Source organism: Puma concolor, chromosome D3 (assembly GCF_028749965.1).
Source record: "Puma concolor isolate L17-30 chromosome D3, mPumCon1.1.hap2, whole genome shotgun sequence".
Lineage (NCBI taxonomy): Eukaryota > Metazoa > Chordata > Mammalia > Carnivora > Felidae > Puma > Puma concolor.
Window position 1 is genome coordinate 81,486,147 of NC_141678.1, and position 18,300 is coordinate 81,504,446.

Sequence of the window (18,300 nt, forward strand, 5' to 3'; positions counted from 1 at the left end):
TTGAAACGGGTAACCAAATGTGCTCAAGGAGATGTGACAGGCAAACTGTGGACTCGGGCTTTAAATTCAGGTTTTAATTCAGGTTCATCCTTTTCTTAAAATCTTATTTTATTGTGGGGTTAACAGACATACGTATGTAACTTACTCATGATATAGCAGTCTTGTCATAGATTGCCGGATTAGGTTTACTAATAGTTTTTCAGGATTCTCACATCCATGTTCATGAGTAACATGGGACACCGCAGCCCTTAGGAACAGGGTTAGTCCATATTACCTACTCCACTGTTACTTACAATGGACGTCCCAAGACCATGGTCGTTTGACAAAACACTATATGCTCAACTCATTCATGCAGACAGAATGGTGTATGGGAAGCAAGGCTTCACATTCCGAAGTACACGTGACCTAGAGAAAAATCATACCTCTGCACCCCTCCAGTTGTACCCCAGCAAACCGGGTCAGCGTCCAAGCCCCAGTTTTATCATGTTAACATCTATGTCTCAGATTAATGATCAACAGGTGGCGAAAGGCACCTCCTGCAGAGTTTTTGTGAGGACCAAGTACAACAGTAAGATAAAGAATAGAACACAGTTCCAGGCATGGGGATATTTAGTATCAGCCATTATTATTTTTACCTTTTTTTTTTTTTTTAACGAGAGAGAGAGCACAGTGGGGGGAGAAAGGGAGAGGAGTGGGGGAAAGGGGAGGGAGAAGAGAAGGGAGAGAGGGAGGGAGAGAGGAGGAGAGAGAAGGCGGGGAGAAGAGGGCGAGAGTGAGAGAGCGAGAGAATGAATCTCAAGCAGGCTCCACACTCAGCGCAGAGCCCATCGCAGGGCTGGATGCCACGACCCCTGGGACCACAGCCTGAGCAGAAGTCAAGAGTTGAACACTCAACTGACAGAGCCACCCAGGCGGCCGTTTTTGCTAATGAAGTGTAAATGCACCAGGTTCTGCTCAAAGATATTCCTTCTAGTTACATCATAGGTAACTATATACTTAAAAGTTTCTATACTTACATCAAAATAATAAGTACTTAGAAAAATCATTGCACGTAACATTTTAAAATACTTTAAGGCTATTAATAAACTTTGTGGGAGAACTTATTTGCAATGAAATGGAAATGTCTATTCTATAAACGCACTTTAGTTTACAGAACTGAAACCTTCCTGAAATTCTCTGAAGACAAATTAATGATGGCCTGACTTTAAAAACCTATGAAAGGGTGGATCAAAGCTCCTTACCTTTTTAAAATGAGTAGCTGACTGTACTTTTCTAACAGGTTGCATGAGCGCATCACGCACAATGATACTTATGTCTGCTCCCGAATAACCATCGGTTTTCTTCCCAAGTTCTCGGAAGTCTGTTTCCGTTAGACTGTTCTGAGTGGTCCCCAAGTGCAATTTAAACATTGCTGCTCGGGCATGGGCCTCAGGCAAAGGAATATAAATTCGTTTCTCGAATCTTGAAAGAAAAATTATACCAAGAATATTACTACATATATTTAATTTCAATTGAAAATTCAGATTTTTCAAGAAGAAACAAGATACTCAGATGGTCTCATTTATACAAAGCTAAGCTGGTTGATTTCTATGTGTCAGAGTTAAAGATATATATTTTGGTTAAACAGTGGGAAAATATCCAGAACATGTTAACAACTAACAAGTAAAACCAACATAGTGAGAGAACCAGTTTGGAGTGACTTAATCTTTCTCACATGAGTTTTGGGTTATTTTGGCCATAGTCTTTGTATGTCTAGAGGTCGCAACCTGGTATGTCTCACAAGATTAGCTCCCCATAGATTTATATTCTGAACTCCTGATCAAGGGATTATGGTTCATCATATGAAATAAGAGAGGACAAAATAATTCTCCAAATCCAAAACAGTAAAATTACTCAAAATCTTACATAATAAGCATATGTCGACACAAAATGTCCACTTTATCATAATAGGTACATTCAGAATAAATAGTTATACTATCTCATAAACACTGTTTTATTAAGAATAATTTTGCTTGCCTTCTTAGACAGCATTTGGAGATAGGAAGTAACAAAGGCCAATTTAAGTGGCTGTGAAGATTGTTTTCCCTTTAGGTAACTCTGTGGCAGTAAGAAGTTTAAGTTTCCATTATCTACAGACTGGGGTTTAGAACTAGACAAGTTTGCAAAAGTAACGGGCAGATTTCCTCTCTTGATACTGGACAGTAACCTAGCATCTTGGCAAAGCATCAAGTGAATGGGGTAAAAGCGGCAGGAACTGATGCTAATTTTTACCATGCAAAATTCAGTGACTGAAATAGGGAACTATGTGTGTGAAAACTAACGAGACTAGGGGCACCCGGGTGGCTCAGTCGGTTAAGCGTCCAACTTCGGCTCAGGTCATGATCTTGTGGTTTGTGAGTTTGAGCCCCGTGTCGGGCTCTGTGCTGACAGCTGAGCCTGGAGCCTGCTTCAGATTCTATGTCTCCTCCTCTCTGTGCCCCTCCCATGCTCATGCTCTCTCTCTGTCTCTCAGTAAACATAAAAAAATAAATAAATAAAAGTAACAAGACTATATACCTTCCCTGTAGCTCAAGTTTCGTATGCAACTTAAAAATTATAGACAAATTTCTTTTAATTACTTCCTTTTTAATATTTGTTTATTTTTGGGAGAGAGACAGAACATGAGCAGGGGAGGGGCAGAGAGAGAGAGGGAGACACAGAATCCAAAGCAGGCTCCAGCCTCTGAGCTGTCAGCACAGAGCCTGACACAGGGCTCGAGAACCCACACACCACGAGCTCATGACCTGAGCCGAAGTCGGACACTCAACCAACTAAACCACCCAGGTGCCCCATAAATGTAAATTTTTTAATGAAAATATATCTTGGTTATCTATCATACTTTAACCTATGTAACTGTCATTTTGCTAAAATTTTATGTGAAAGTTTTCCATTGAAATATCAAGCTATATTTGTAAATTTTAGAAGCATCAGTGCCCACTAAGCATAGTCTGAATTACAAGTTAAGCATTAGGTAATATATGTTCCAATGTGAAAGATTCGTAAGTGGACATCTTGTAACTTTAACATAGCAAACAAACAAATGCCTGCCTCTCTTCCTCCGACACTGGGGGCCAGCAGGATTAGGGCACATCAAAAAAATTCTAGGGGCGCCTGGGTGGCTCAGTCGGTTAAGCGTCCGACTTGGGCTCAGGTCATGATCTCGCGGTTCGTGAGTTTGAGCCCCGCATTGGGCTCTGTGCTGACAGCTCAGAGCCTGGAGCCTGTTTTTCAGATTCTGTGTCTCCCTCTCTCTCTCTGACTCTCCCCCGTTCATGCTCTGTCTCTCTCTGTCTCAAAAATAAATAAACGTGAAAAAAAATAAAAAAAAAAAATTCTGAAAAGTTTTCAGAATGCCTCTTCACTAGACAAAAAGGGAATTGCTACTGACTTGTTACATCTGTAGTTAGAAATAAGATCTTTACTATATTTTCATACCTTCTTCTAATGGCAGAATCCAGAACCCAGGGGATATTTGTAGCTCCCAGAACCAAAATTCCATCATTGTCTACACCAACGCCTGCACCAAAATAAGTAATATTTTAAATAATTTTTCGTTTCAGTGTTCTTTAAACATTGCCTGTACGTTCTGTTAAGAATGTGGGGTTTTAATGTTATAGTGCCCCACCTTGAGAGAGTCTCTTTGAAAAATCAAGTATCACATTATTAAACTACAATGCAAATATTCCCAAGAATCAAATCTGCTAGACTGTGGGCAAATACTATTAATATTCTTTTCAAAATATTTCTTGAAAGATTTCATTTGAAGTCTACAAATTCCTTTTGCTGGTACTGTTCCTGGTATGATGTAAGTGAATATGCAAATCTTCCTGTTTCTGCCAGAGTACTGCAAGATGATTACACCATGGAGGACGACCGGAATGGAGCTTGGCATAAGCAAACACGCGGTCCGCTAAAACGAAGAAACTCAGCTTGAACTTCACTGTTTCATTATTGTGACGATATTGGTGATACAATAAACAGAAACTATGTGAAAAGCCAGTCGGCCTACCTTGCATTTGAACTAAGAACTCCGTCTTAATTCTACGGGCAGCTTCACTTTCGTTTTCGCTTCTTGAGCCACACAGAGAATCAATTTCATCGATGAAGATGATGGAAGGTTTACTCTCTCTGGCAAGCTGAAATAAGTTCTTAACTAGCCTAAAAATAAGTAAAAGCTTTCAGCTTCTTAAAAGAATAGTAAATGACAAAGGACTTAATGAAAAAAAACAACAACAACAACACATATACAGTATTATAAGAACTCTACAGATTAAAAGGTCCAACTATGTTTTGGTCTAGAAAATAAGAATACTACAACTGGATGATTCACTTTATGATTTACTACACTATGCTATATATAACTATACATATGCTATCTTTTCCCTATGAAATAAATGTCAAACTAGGGACTGATCTGACAGCGAAATGAATACTTATTTCATATTCAGATACTTCTCTGAATGTCTATTCATGATGTAGGAAGACTCTTCCTTTATATACTGATATAGTGACTACCTGGCAAAGAAAAACTAAAAAGCCAAAAAAACCAAAAAACCAAAAAAAAAAAAAAAACCCAAAACAACTTACTACTTACTTTTCACTTTCTCCTAGCCACTTAGAGACAAGGTCAGAGGAAGATATTGAAAAAAACGTTGAGTTGTTTGCTTCTGTTGCCACAGCTTTGGCTAAATAGGACTTTCCTGTTCCCGGTGGGCCAAATAACAGAATTCCCCTCCAAGGTGTTCTCTTGCCTAAAATTCACATGAGAAAAATAACATGAGAACCTAAGACTGTTAATTTCAGTTACTCGAGACATCACCCATACTGAAGAATACTGTGGAGAAGTTTTCACTCTGCAGCTAACAGAATAATTTTTTTTTCAAATAAATCAATCTAAGGTAAGTATGTCTTAGAAATATTATATTTGCTTTTTCTAGAGACCACTTTGTCCAATGGGTTTACATAGATATATAATCCTTCTAATAGGAAGCTCAACTGCTCGCTCACTCGTTCATTCAACCACTATGCACTGAAACCACAACGTACAGACGGAGAACTGTGAATACAAGAGGGTCTTGCAATCTAGTAAAGGCAGACTCATTCAGCTAAAACGTACTACCTGATGGTCTACTGTGTATGATCCTTAATACCAGAACACTGTAGGACAAACTATATCCATAGGGCAAGGGCAGCTGGAAACATTTTCTTTTAAATATTTGACGCTTGGGGGAATGAAACTAATACAGTTTGGGTGATCCCTCACAAAGTTCTATTCAGTTCCTGATTCCACAAGGAGGCAAAGGTTACTATTACAGAGAGCCTATTCTTGTTTTCTTGTTCAAGTGGTTGGGTAACGATAAGCGGACTCTACCTGAAATCCTAGTTTTGCCAAAATATAACAAGTGAGCAAATCAACTCTGTATTTCAATTTTCCTAATGAGAAATCATAACACTGCCTAAAATAAAACAGGCTGAGTTACATCTGGCAAAAAAATATTAACTATACACTTAAAAAACTTCTAGGTGCAAACTGGACAGGTACATGGTATCCATAGGAGAATGACACGTGGGGCGCCTCGGGTGGCTCAGTGGGTTAGGCATTGTGGAGACTTGATTTCTGCTCAGGTCATGATCTCACGGTTCATGAGGTCCAGCTCTGTGTCTGGCTCTGTATGTGGAGCCTGCTGGGGACTCTCTCTCCCTCTCTCTCTGACCCTCACCTGCTTGCATGCACTCTGTCTCTCAAAATAAATATACAAACTTAAGAAAATAAAAAAAGAATAAAAATAAAAGAATGACATGCAGATTACTAATGGCAAATCTGAGAATTGTTACATAAGCCTCATCTTTGACTTGAATTCTATCTTCCTATTTTAAATGTCTACAATTGTAAGTCAGTGTTCCCTTAAATGTGGCACATATAATTAGTGGCATATGAAGTGCTTTCTACGCAGCACACAAATACTTTGTATTTAAATAATTTTTAAATATTAGAAAATTATTAATTTTTTTCCATTTATAGCAGGCACAAAGCAATCTTTTAAAATGAAGTTAATACAGGGGCGCCCGGGGTGGCTCAGTCAGTTACGTTGCAGACTTTGGCTCAGGTCATGATCTCACGGTTCATGGGTTCGAGCCCCATGTCAAGCTCTGTGCTGACAGCTCGGGGCCTGGAACCTGCTTCGGATTCTGTGTCTCCCTCTCTCTGTGACCCTTCCCCATTCATGTTCTGTCTCTCTCTCTCTCAAAGGTGAATAAATGTTAAAAAAATTTTTTTAAATGAAGTTAGTACATAAAAATAAGATGACTTAAAAGTTCAAATACAGACAAAACAATCTACGGTGTTAGAGGAGTCAAGAGAGTGATTACCTTTGCAGAGGAAAGATTTGGCAGAGGGAGACTTCTGGGTTATTGGTATTATTTCTTGATCTGTGTGATGATGATTACATAGATATACTTACTTTCTGATAACTTATGAAGCTGAACACTTACAGGTTCCTGCTGGTCTCCGTATATTTAGGCTATACAAATTTGCTCTATAAATGAGTGATTTAAAGAAAAATTAAAAAAAAATAATAACGGTACACATATATGGAAACAATCATAAAGAAGATACATAAATGACGTGTTTGCAAAACAGTGATGTAAGTAATATAAAATGATCTCAACCATACTTTTGTGCCTTTATAGAATCATGATGTCAACTTTTAATTAAAAAAAATTTTTTTTAATGTTTATTTTTGAGAGAGGGAGACAGAGTGCGAGAGGGGGGGGGCAGAGAGAGAGGGAGACACAGAATGGGAAGCAGGCTCCAGGCTCCGAGCTGTCAGCACAGAGCCCGCCGCGGGGCTCAAACCCACAAACCGTGAGATCATGACCCAAGCCGAAGTCTGACACTTAACAGACTGAGTCACCCAGGCGCCCCCACGATGTCACTTTGACACTGTTAATTTCCTATTTCTAAAGTTAGGTTGTAAGTCATACCTTGCTAGGTGGACCACTGGGGGCCCATGGGTTCTCTGCTCACCACTACTCTATACGACAGTACCTTCTGGAAGTGTTCAGCTTGAGGCCAACATCACAGATCCGCTCTCTACATAAACCAGCTTGTTTCTAAAAGGGAAGCCCCGTTTCACTGTGACACTGTGGGTACAGCCACAGCACAAACACAGGCAGGCTCTCGGTCACACACAGGACGAAATGAAGGAAAGGTGCAGCACAAATCACCTACTGCTGGAGCTGTAACTTCAACGACACCCAGACGGCTGGCTTAGCAATATTCTGTCACAGTGAGAAGCAGCTGTCCCTAGAGGTAGGTACTTCATCTGAAAATGGTAAACAATTCCTATTCCTCTTTTCAAGAAATGGAAGAACTCTCATAAAACTAGTGCATGGCCATTGCAAAAACTTCAGATGAAAGTTCAAAGAAGTAAAAATCACCCCTAATCTTATCACCCAGGCAGAGCCTTAACATTTTGGTCGGTCTACTTTTACTTCCCAGCACACATTTATTTAACAAATATAGAAACATACCACACACATTTATAACGTGGGATTTGGACCTTTATCATACACGTGGGCATGCCTTCATGTTAATAATGTAGATCTGTAAATGTGCCCTATATTTTAGTGAGCACACAGCACTCCACTGCATGTCGGTGATCACCCTACTGGTTGACATTTACATTGTGTGGCCATATATCTATATATGTACATATTACAAATATGTGTATGAAATAAATACCTTTGTGTAAAGGTGTATCGCCACCTCATAACAGAACTGATGTAAGCTGTTACCTTATAATACGGTGACAAAAATTCACAACGCTCTACTTCAGTCATCAATGACTTTTTAAACAATGACCAAAAAAATATTTAACATTCATCTCACCTGTAAAAAGATGAGGAAATTTAATAGGCAATATCACAGCCTCTTTCAGTGCCTCTTTGGCTCCTTCAAGACCAGCAACGTCGCTCCATTTCACGTTTGGTCGCTCCATAACAATGGCACCTACAAAAACATTATGTCACCTTTAAATTAAGGAAGACTATTCTATCAAATGTAGAATACAACACGAAATAATGACGTTCAAGAAACACGTTATAAAACTGTCTGGAAAAGTTTTATCTATTAAGAACCTTTTAGAACTCGTGTGACAAGGAAGTAGTTATTAGGGCGGAGTCAACAGGAGTCTGGAAGCTGGGGTGGGCGACTAGATCACCTCGGGGAGGTCACTTAGCTTTTCTATTTCCTCTTCCTCACTGTAAAATGAAAATAACACTATCTCCCCAAACTACTTAAGATGGGTTAGTGTAAGGATCAAATGACGTAATGAATACTAGAGTGTCTGGAAAATCGCCAGACATTACAGCAAGTGGCCGTCATGTTTGAAGGCACTAAAGTGTCGTAAGTACTTGTTCAAGGGGGGCTGATCTACTAGTTCTTTTTTTTTTTTTTTAACAAAAACACCCAGTGATCTAATGCTCTCCTTAACCACAAAAAGAAAAATGTCCTCAAAAGTTTTAACTGATGACAGACAGATGGATGCACAGATAAATAGTAGGGAGAAGGGAAGGGAGGGGATGATGGAAGAGAGAGAAGTGTGCTCTTGTAGATTTGCAATATTTTCCTAAGATTTGCCAAATTTTCTTTTTGGCTTCTAAATAGACCTACTTAAAATTTTTGTACATTAAAAAAGCTATCTAAATGATTTAGTTTTTCTGTATATTATATTCAAAGGCGACACTAATTGTTGCAGTAAGAATCCACAAAAGATTTCTTCTAATACAGCTTATTGGCAAAAGTTTTTAGTTATTCTTTTATCAAAAGCTTTTCGAAGGCACCTTTGTGGCTCAGTCGGTTAAGTGTCCGACTTCGGCTCAGAGCCTGGAGCCTGCTTCTGATTCTGTGTCTCCCTGTCTCTCTGCCCCTCCCCTGCTTGCATTCATTCTCTCTCTCTCTCAAAAATAAACATTAAAAAAAAAATTAACAACAAAAAAGCATTTCCAAAAGCCAGTTCTAAGGTAATATATAACTGTTTTAAGTATAACAAAATATTACCACTTACACAGTCTCCTGATTACCAATAAATTTAGTTTTATGGGTATTTCTTCTTGTTAGGAAAGATCATCTATTATTCAAAGAGTAATTATATTACACAACCTACTTAAATTATGAAAATCTTTAGCTATAGACCTAAATTAAATGAAACTGGGGTGCCTGGCTGGCTCAGTCAGTGGAGCATGTGACTCTTGATCTCAGGGTTTTAAGTTCGAGCCCCACGTTGGGTGCAGAGATAACTTAAAAAAATAAAATCTTGAAAAAAAAAATTGAAATGAAACCTTAAACACTTTCTACATTCTAAAAGTTTACAGTAAGTATAAAGTAAAGCCAATTCACTTTTTCTTTTCTATGTTCCACTCAGATTAGTAAGGAAACATTTACAACACCCCATAGGATTTTGTGATAGGTAAACAAAAGTAAATTTACTTTAAATTATGTAAATATCATCTGGCCAATTAGAGTTTTTCCTAAGTATGAATTTTCTAAATATGCCATAATTTATCTTTATACTTAATTAATACTTTTCAAAGTTGAAAAGTGACTTTGGAATATTTAGTGATAAAAAATTCAGATAAAAGTAACACTGACAAAAGTAGTAACTAAAAAGGAGGAGAAGGATTATTGGGAATACAAGCCAAATGATTTGTTTTCCAATTATATAAATTCATCCAGTCTTTGACCTACTCTGTATTATACTAATGTTATTTAACCTCAAAAAAAAAGTCCGTGAGCATCAAAACAGCTAACAGAAAACTCAAATCATAAATTCTTTAATTTTAATAATCAAATATTACATTTAAAATCATAACTTAAAACAGAAGTAAAAGATTTAAAATACTCTTTCAGGGAAAAGAGGCAAGATTCAAGAAAGGCTATTTTACAGTGAAATCCATGAGCAACTCTTAAATGAAAAGACGGAAAAAATGACTTAGATATGAAAGGATAGGATTTCATACTACACTTCATCCTGAAATTCCAAATAAATGTTCTCATTTATGTGTTTTCAGCATTTGTATTTTTGTACATCTCTGGTCCTTATCATTACTGATTTTTTTTTTTTAACGTTTGTTTACTTTTGAGAGAGACAGAGACAGAATGCGAGTGGGTTAGGGGCAGAGAGAGAGGGAGACACAGAATGGGAAGCAGGCTCCAGGCTCCGAGCTGTCAGCACAGAGCCCGACGCGGGGCTCGAACTCAGGAGCTGTGAGATCATGACCTGAGCTGAAGTTGGACGCTCAACCGACTGAGCCACCCAGGGGCCCCTATCATTACTGATTTTTAAAGAAAAATTCCCTATTAAAAACTGGCTTGTATCTTTTCCAAAACTAAAGATACAATCCAGTTTTTACTTTGTGGGGGAGAGAGGGGAAACAACAGCAGGACAGAAAAAAATGCCTTTTGCCTTCCAACAGTAAGGCCACCTGGCACAGACCACGGGGTTGTCCAGCAGAGCTCACTGAGTAGCAAGCGTGTGCTCGCACCGCTCCAGGCAGTGCTGCTGTGGCAGCAGAAACTCGGCCTTTGCTTTTTGATTTTATCCGCCACTCAAGCTCTCAGACTTACGTAAAAGTATCCTCACTAACGGTAGCATTTCCAAGGTGTTACCCTTAGAGTGTTCTCCTAGATGTCCCAGTGCGGTTAGTAAGACAGGTAACAGAATAAAAATGAAGAGACCAGTTAGTGCAGTAAGATTAAAAGACTGGCCAAGCAGGGTGCAGTCACCATTCACTCACCAAGGCTGTGCCTATATAATGGAAATCCTTCCCAGCTATGCATCTATTCGGTAAGATCCAAATTAACAAAATACATAAAACTCAATCCAAAAAGTCATCAGCTAACATATCAAATGATGATCGAATCTCAGTATATATAGTCAGCAATTGAATAGATGCCATTTTAGATACACAGAATGACTACCATTTACTGAGGCCCTAAAATTTGTCAGATATAACATTGTCAGGTTTTACACTGTCATAATCTCTTAATTGCCCAGAAAAGAAGGTATTGTTAATTTCCATCTTAGAGCTGGGTTCTTCTACTCTGAGAGGCTACGGAACCTGCCCAAGATTAGACAGCTTTTCAGCAGGAGGCCCTGGAGGGGAATCCAGATCTGAATGGAACTAAAAATCCATACCCTCCCCATCACACCGCTATACTACGAGCACAGGAGAACGAACAGGCTTTTTACAGGTGTGGAAGGTAAAAACAGAAAGCTGGAAGAGATTAATGTAAATGGCAACACTGAAACAGAGTAAGAAGCCGATGCGAAAGGTCTGGAAACATGAAATAAACCATCAATGAATACGCTACGGCAACAGCAATAAAAGCCAAGCGTGAGTCCAAACTCCTTCTGTTCCTCTGACAGTTTGAGAATTTTAATACCATTAAATGTTGCAGCATGCTACTAGTGTAAATGCTACCTTCTCTAGAAGGGGGCAAATAAGACAAAATGAAAACGAGTAAGTTGACGGACAGGTTTCTAAGGCACATATAAAACCAAACAATATTTGACTACATAGAAAAAACAACCTAGCTGAGATCCTACAGAGCAAATCCTGTGAAAATGGCCTACACAGAGCCAGCATGGGGCCACTGGGAACCAAAGCCAGTTCTTGAACCTCATTTGAATACAGGTGGAAAAAGCAATTCAGATAGACAATTCACTATGAGGTTTTTTAAAAAAAAAATAAGATAGTAAATTTAAAAATGAAATCTAAAGCAACCTTGAAGTTGATTCTGTAGTTTCTTTTTTTCAGGATCATCAGATTCTCCTTCCCCATCACTGTCATTCCTAATAAAAAGAATTTAATATATTCAAATGATCACTCATTGCTATCAAAATAAGGCAAAAATGAAGGAAAAATTAATCTGAAATATTTGTACTTTAAGTGGCAAAATAAGACATTCGTATTAAAAGTTATCCTTATTTTATTACTTTTAATAAGAATATATTAAATAAAATAGTAAGCAGGCATGTTATCTGTCAATATGAAATCATGAACAGGAAAGGGGCAAAAAGACCAGAATGAAGTCAGGAACCAGCTCCAAATTCCCATGACATACCTATGTATGTGCACATTTATAAACGCATGCCCCACACCTCATTCCACAAAAGACTTTAGATGAGTTACAGGAGAGTTGTAAACAACATAAAAACACCAAACCAGGCAAACTATGTATCAGAACAAGAAGCCATAACCAGGAGAGAAAACCCCCGAATATTAATTATTTAAAGCATCAAGGTCTGTAATCCTTAGATTGGGGGTTCCAAAGAATAGATGAAGCTTTTGATGAAAATGAACTGAGACCAAAAGACAAGTATATCAACCCAGATATTTCATATCTAAGAATTTATTCTGAAAAAATAATTTAAAGTAAGTTCAAAGAGTTGACGACAAGGATAATCACGCCCACACTGTTCCCAAAGGGGAAAAAATTAGAAATAGAGTATGCGTAATTATAGGGATTAGTATATGATAGAACACATTGTAGTATTTGAAAATGATGTAGAAATAGTTTATTGGAAAGATATTTACGACACGATGTTGAATGAAAAAGTGGTAAAGCAAAAAATATGGCATTACATCATTTTTTACATATCAAATATAAAGGGGGATTAAAAAGCTAGACATCTTTTCCCCCAAACGGGACTGGCTTGGTTATCCTAGGATGGTGGGGTTACAGGTGGGGTGGAGACCGCCAAACGATTCACCTGACGCCCACTCCAGCCTCGTCCCACCGTGCTTTCTTGCACAATGAAGACGGTGCTTTCGCACAACTGCCCTGCCCGGGCTTCCTTGCAGCTGGGGCCCCACAGGAGACTGAAGCTCCTCCGAGAAGGCGGAGGCAAGCAGCTGAGGTGGCCGCTGCGTGCAAGGAGACCATGCCTGAGAGCGAACACCCTGGCTTTGCGGAGGGAGCTGGGCGGAGGTCCTCCTGCCTGGCACCAGGAGGCCTCGGATCCTTACCAGAAACACCCTGGGGGAGGCGGGCATTTCTCCTAACGCTACGGAATCCAAGCTGGATTCCCTGCCCGCCCTCCCCCAGATCTATAAGGTTAAGACTCTGTAATAAATCCGTTTTTGCTTAAATTGGCCAAGATGGGTCCTGCTATTCAATACAGAATTGGTATCCCCCTGCTAGGGAGCCATCTCAGGAGTGGACCCCACAGGGTCCTCAACTCACAGGGAGGAGAGGACATTTCTCCCAGCAAAGGAGTCTCAGGAAGAGTCAGGGGGTCATTCGAGGTTAACTAAAATTTTTCCAACGGTTTCATTAGTCCGCCAGTAAATGGCCCAACTTTCACATAAGAAACCCTAAAGTTGATTCCATGTTGAAATGCAGTAATCCGCAAGATCAGGTGGGGTCTGATTTTTGTTATGTCAGTGCTGTAGGTACAGAAGAGAAAATATTCTCAGGTGTCACAGGAACCGCCGATTCCCTGACCATGTCTTGAACAGAGGATATAAAACGCTGAATTTGCAGTCTTCCTCAAACCCTTCCGTGCAGTCTGAAGCAGCCGGTCACCTCTAGTTCTTCCATTCCTTATGTCCTTTGAAATGGCCTTCGGAAGCTGCCCCAAAGCCTTGCCTGCAAGGCACTCCCTTCCCGGCGACCACAGGGATTACCCAAGTAACTTGCGCCACTGCACACCACGAACAGTGAGCGTCACAGTCCCCGTACAGCTGACCAGAACCTCCTGCCTGCAAACCCAACCAGGCCAGATAGCAAGGTCCCACAATCTCATTTTCTTAGACGTAAGAGACTATGTTCTGGTAAGACTTTGCTTACAAAAACTGGCAGTGGGTCAGATTTGGCCTCTGAGTCCTGGGTTGCCAACAGCTGGTTTAAACAAAAGAAATGGATTTCACAAGTTAAATGTAGTTTTCTCTTTTAAGTAGATATAATAAAGTCTAACACTCTAAAATACATACCCTTTCTCGTCCGCTGGATTCGGCTGTCCCTCTTTCACTGGCTTCTGTGGAGTTTTCTCTTTCTTTTTCAGGTACTCCTTTAGTTTTTCTGCTCTATCAAGATACTCTGTACACTTTGCCCTGATACTCTGCTTGGCTTTATCACCCTGGGCTTCATCTATTAAAGGGAAGTGAGAGAGATCTTTCCATTAGTCTTCTACATGGACAGGTTTAAACTCTTAGACACACTTTTGAGACACGGACAATCTAGTTTGGGAGGGGGGGGGGGGAGGGAGGAAGGGTATCTCTAAGCCTCGTAACCAACCATCACCAACTCTTGTCCGCTTCCCTCCAGCACGGCTGGAAGCCCACAGCGGGTCTGAGGCAGAAAGAAATCTGAGCAAGACACTAGGATATGTTAAATTAATGCTAAATAATAAGAAGAAATTATGTAATATTCTGTGGGTTTTCTATTCTTCCTTTAACATTTTGTGCGGACAGCTGAAAGTGGCTGCTCTCGCATAAAACCAATTCTAAGACCAACAAAAGTAATATCAACCGTTTCCATTAATGTCTACGTAAGTTTCATCTCATGGTAGAAGAATGCCGGAAATTCCGTGTTACAGGTGCCCCCAATACAGTAATTTTACTCCACAAAGGCCTCTGCAGGAGCTATTTCAAAAGCCGACTTGAGCAGTCCATGCAGGGCAAGGACCGGCCCCAATTATCTTAGGATTCATTTTTAGTTTCACTTTTATTTGACAGAAAAACCTCAACATGAAATGAAGAAGCTCAAAAGAAAATCCTAAATTATCCAACCGCTGAAGTTTTCAGTAACAAATAACTTTCAGTTTGCCAGAGACACTTTTGTCGTATGCTCAGCCTACACTGAAGATCCACGGAGGCAGGGTTCCCCTCACCGTCGCATCCCGGTGCCTAAAACAGTACCTGGTGCGTGGGAAACATGCAGTACGTATTTGGAAAACATACAAACAAAATGACTCCCAACCTTTTTTTTTAAAGTACTTAAGAGAGTATTTTCAGAGACGCTTCGAAAATGTGGTTCGTACATAATGTGGGTATATCGCCAGTAAAATAAAAACTATTTACATCGATTATATGGCATTTTAATATTTTTAGGTAGACAAAGTAACAATAACTAGGATAGCTATGCACATTTGTTTGCCGACTACTTAAAAATTATTAACAAGCTACCGGGAATATTTTGCAAATGGATGGTTTAGAATTTTCTGGCATTATATTTCAACTTTTATAAAAGAAACAGAATAATCTTTTCCTTTAACGTTTTAAAACAGAAAACAAACTATGGCCTTACATTTAACTACATGGAGAAAATACTGAACCGCGTGTTGGTAGAGTTGAAGAGCTTCCTCATAGTTCCCAGCTTTGTCTTCCTGGGCTGCTTTGCTAGCAAGATCTATTGCTTTCTGTTTGAAGGGAGGCAAAATCATATCATCAAAATCAAATAAGCAACAACACTGTGATGTAAATGGTCATATTGAACGTGTTTTTTTCCTTCTCTCTCTTTTTTTTTTTTTTAACTAAAAGCAACCTCAGGGACACCTGGGTGGCTCAGTCGGTTGGCTGAGTGTCTGACTTCGGCTCAGGTCATGATCTCGCCGTTCATGAGTTCGAGCCCCGCACGGGGCTCGCTGCTGTCGGTCTGTTAGCGCAGAGCCTGCTTCAGATCCTCTGTCCCCCTCTCTCTGCCCGTCCCTCCCCCCCGCCCCGTGCTCTCCCCAAAATAAATATTTTTAAATAAATAAGTAAAAGCAATCTTAAAACAAATCCACCTGTTTTCCCTAAATCTCAATTGCATGTTACTATACATCATAATGATTTACAAAACGTGAACGACATTTGTTAAATGGGTAAATGCTGACTACTACTTTTACCTAGTACCAATCACTAAGATTCTCATTAATTTTCATTCAACATAAGTCAAGCTTAAAGCTAGTAAGGAATAATCAAATAATATGAAAATTCAAGTTAAAAGTATTCAGGGGAATTCTCAGAAATGCAATGCTGTTATAGATAAATCATATAACAATAGTAAAATGTAAATGGTGTAAAACCCCCTCAGAAGCAATGGGGCAATGAAATTGCAAGAATCTGAAAATGCCCAAATCTTTTAATCCAGTAAGACAGTAACCAGAGGGGTCTTTTTAAAAAACAAAAACAAAGCTTGGAAACATTAATTTTAAACAGCCAACAGATGCCACACAATGGTATATTATAGGATCATTAAAATAATATTAAAACATTCACAATATGGAAAAATGTCTATAATGGGATTTTTTTAAAAGCACAATACAATTTTTACATATAGCAGGAGTTCAACTATTTGAAACAATAGCAAAAACAAGCAAAACCCAGGAAAAAGATGTAGAGAAATTTAACACAGCTCATTTTTGATAAGACTCAATTTCTTCTTTTTCTGCTTTTTCTCATCTTCTAAAAGGGTCCATAATGAACATGGACTTTTGTGGTATTTAAAAAAAAACCCAAAAAACACAAAACTCCTAGAAATAGACCCATACAAATATGTTAACGGACTTTTGACAAATTTGCAAAAGCAAGTTAATGGCGGAAGAAACAGTGCTGGAGCAATCAGACATCTTTAGCAAAAAAAAATAAAGAAATAAAAAAAGACAGAGAGAATCTTGATCTAAACCACAAAAATTAACTCACTACACTGTACACCTGTAACTAATGTTACACTGTATTTAACTAACTAGAAATTAAATAAAAACTTAAAAAAAATCCCGAAGTTCTTAAAAGCAGAGAATTTTCTCTAGCTGGAAGTAGGAGATAGGAGGCAGGAGAGGTCAGAAAGAATAGAAGCCTGATGAAAATCCACCCGACCACACTGGCATCCAAGCAAAAGAACCTGGCTGACAACCACATGAAACTGAAATCTGCCAACAACACGCATGTGTTTAGAAGCAGACACATCCCCAGAGACTTCATGAACAACCACCAAACAGACAAAAACGCAGCCCTGCTGACACCTCGGTCAGCCTGGTGAGACTCTGAGCTAGAGCCCCACTGAGCGATGCTCGACCTGGACTTCTAACCCACATAAACGGAGATAATAAGTTAAGGTTGTTGTAGGTTGAAAAAAAATTAAATCACAATGGATCATGGACTTTAATATAAAATATGAAACCATAAAATCCTTAGAAAAAACTGAAAATCTCCAGCATCTAGGGCTAGGCAAAGTTCTTAGACTATATGTGCCAAAAAACACAATATATAAAATGAAAACAATATGGGACTGGCATAAAGACAGACACATACATCAATGGGACAGAATAGAGAGCCCAGAAATAAACCTATGTATGTACAGTGAATTAACTCACCACAAACGAGTCAAGAATACCCAAAGAGGAAAGGACAGTCTCTTGAATAAATAGTGTTGGGAAAACTGGACAGCAAAATGCAAAAGAACGAAACTGGACCACTACCTTACACCATCCACAAAAATTAACTCAAAAGATCTGAACAGAACACCTGACACCATAAAACTCCTTGAAGGAAATACAGGCAAGTTAAGCTCCAACTCCAGTCTTGGTGATGATTTTTTGGATTTGACACCAAAAGCAAAGGCAACAAAAACAAAGATGAACAAGTGGGACTCCATCAAACTAAAAAGCTTCTGCACAGCAAAGGAAACCATCAACAAAATGAAAAAGCAACCTACCACATGGGAGAAAATATTTACAAATCGTGTCCTGCTAAAGGGTTAATATCCAGTGTGTAGAGAGAAGAACTCATAAAACTCAATGGCAAAAAAACCAAGCAACCCAATTAAAAAATGACTCGAGGCTCTGAACAGATATTTTCCCAAAGACATACAAACGCCCAACAGGTTTATGAAACAGCACTCAAGATCACTAATCATCAGGGAAATGCAAATTGAAACTACAATGAGCTGTGACCTCACAACTGTTAGAATGGCTATTATCAATAAAACAAGAAATAGCAAGTATTGGTGAGGATGTGGACAAAAGGGAACCCTTGTACACTGTTGGTGGGACTGTAACTGGTGCAGCCGCTGTGGAAAACACTATGGAGGTTCCTCAAAAAATTAAAAATAGAACTACCATATGATTCAGCAATTTCACTATTTATCCAGAGAAAACGAAAACACGAACTTTGTCGAAAGATACCTGCACCTCAATGTTCAATGCAGCATTATTTAAAATAGCCAACTTATGGAAACAACCTAAGTGTCCACAGACAGACGAATGGATAGAGAAT

At 39.0% G+C, this 18,300-nt stretch overlaps 1 protein-coding gene and 1 long non-coding RNA gene across 2 annotated transcripts in view; one reads left to right on the plus strand and one right to left on the minus strand.

Annotated features, from left to right (window-relative positions):
* The window catches only part of LOC147575676 (uncharacterized), a 28,590-nt gene extending 24,133 nt beyond the window's left edge, over nt 1-4,457 (plus strand). Inside the window, exon 3 of the long non-coding RNA XR_015242634.1 lies at nt 3,880-4,457. This is a non-coding gene — a long non-coding RNA (uncharacterized LOC147575676). The remainder of the gene's footprint in view (nt 1-3,879) is intronic.
* VPS4B (vacuolar protein sorting 4 homolog B) overlaps nt 1-18,300 on the minus strand; it is a 32,043-nt gene that overhangs the window by 4,674 nt on the left and 9,069 nt on the right. Inside the window, exons 2-9 of the mRNA XM_025931068.2 lie at nt 15,353-15,464; nt 14,038-14,194; nt 11,827-11,894; nt 7,931-8,050; nt 4,634-4,790; nt 4,049-4,197; nt 3,475-3,556; nt 1,242-1,461 (exon numbers count right to left, since the gene is read on the minus strand). Of these exons, the coding sequence (XP_025786853.1) occupies nt 1,242-1,461; nt 3,475-3,556; nt 4,049-4,197; nt 4,634-4,790; nt 7,931-8,050; nt 11,827-11,894; nt 14,038-14,194; nt 15,353-15,464 (1,065 nt within the window). The remainder of the gene's footprint in view (nt 1-1,241; nt 1,462-3,474; nt 3,557-4,048; nt 4,198-4,633; nt 4,791-7,930; nt 8,051-11,826; nt 11,895-14,037; nt 14,195-15,352; nt 15,465-18,300) is intronic.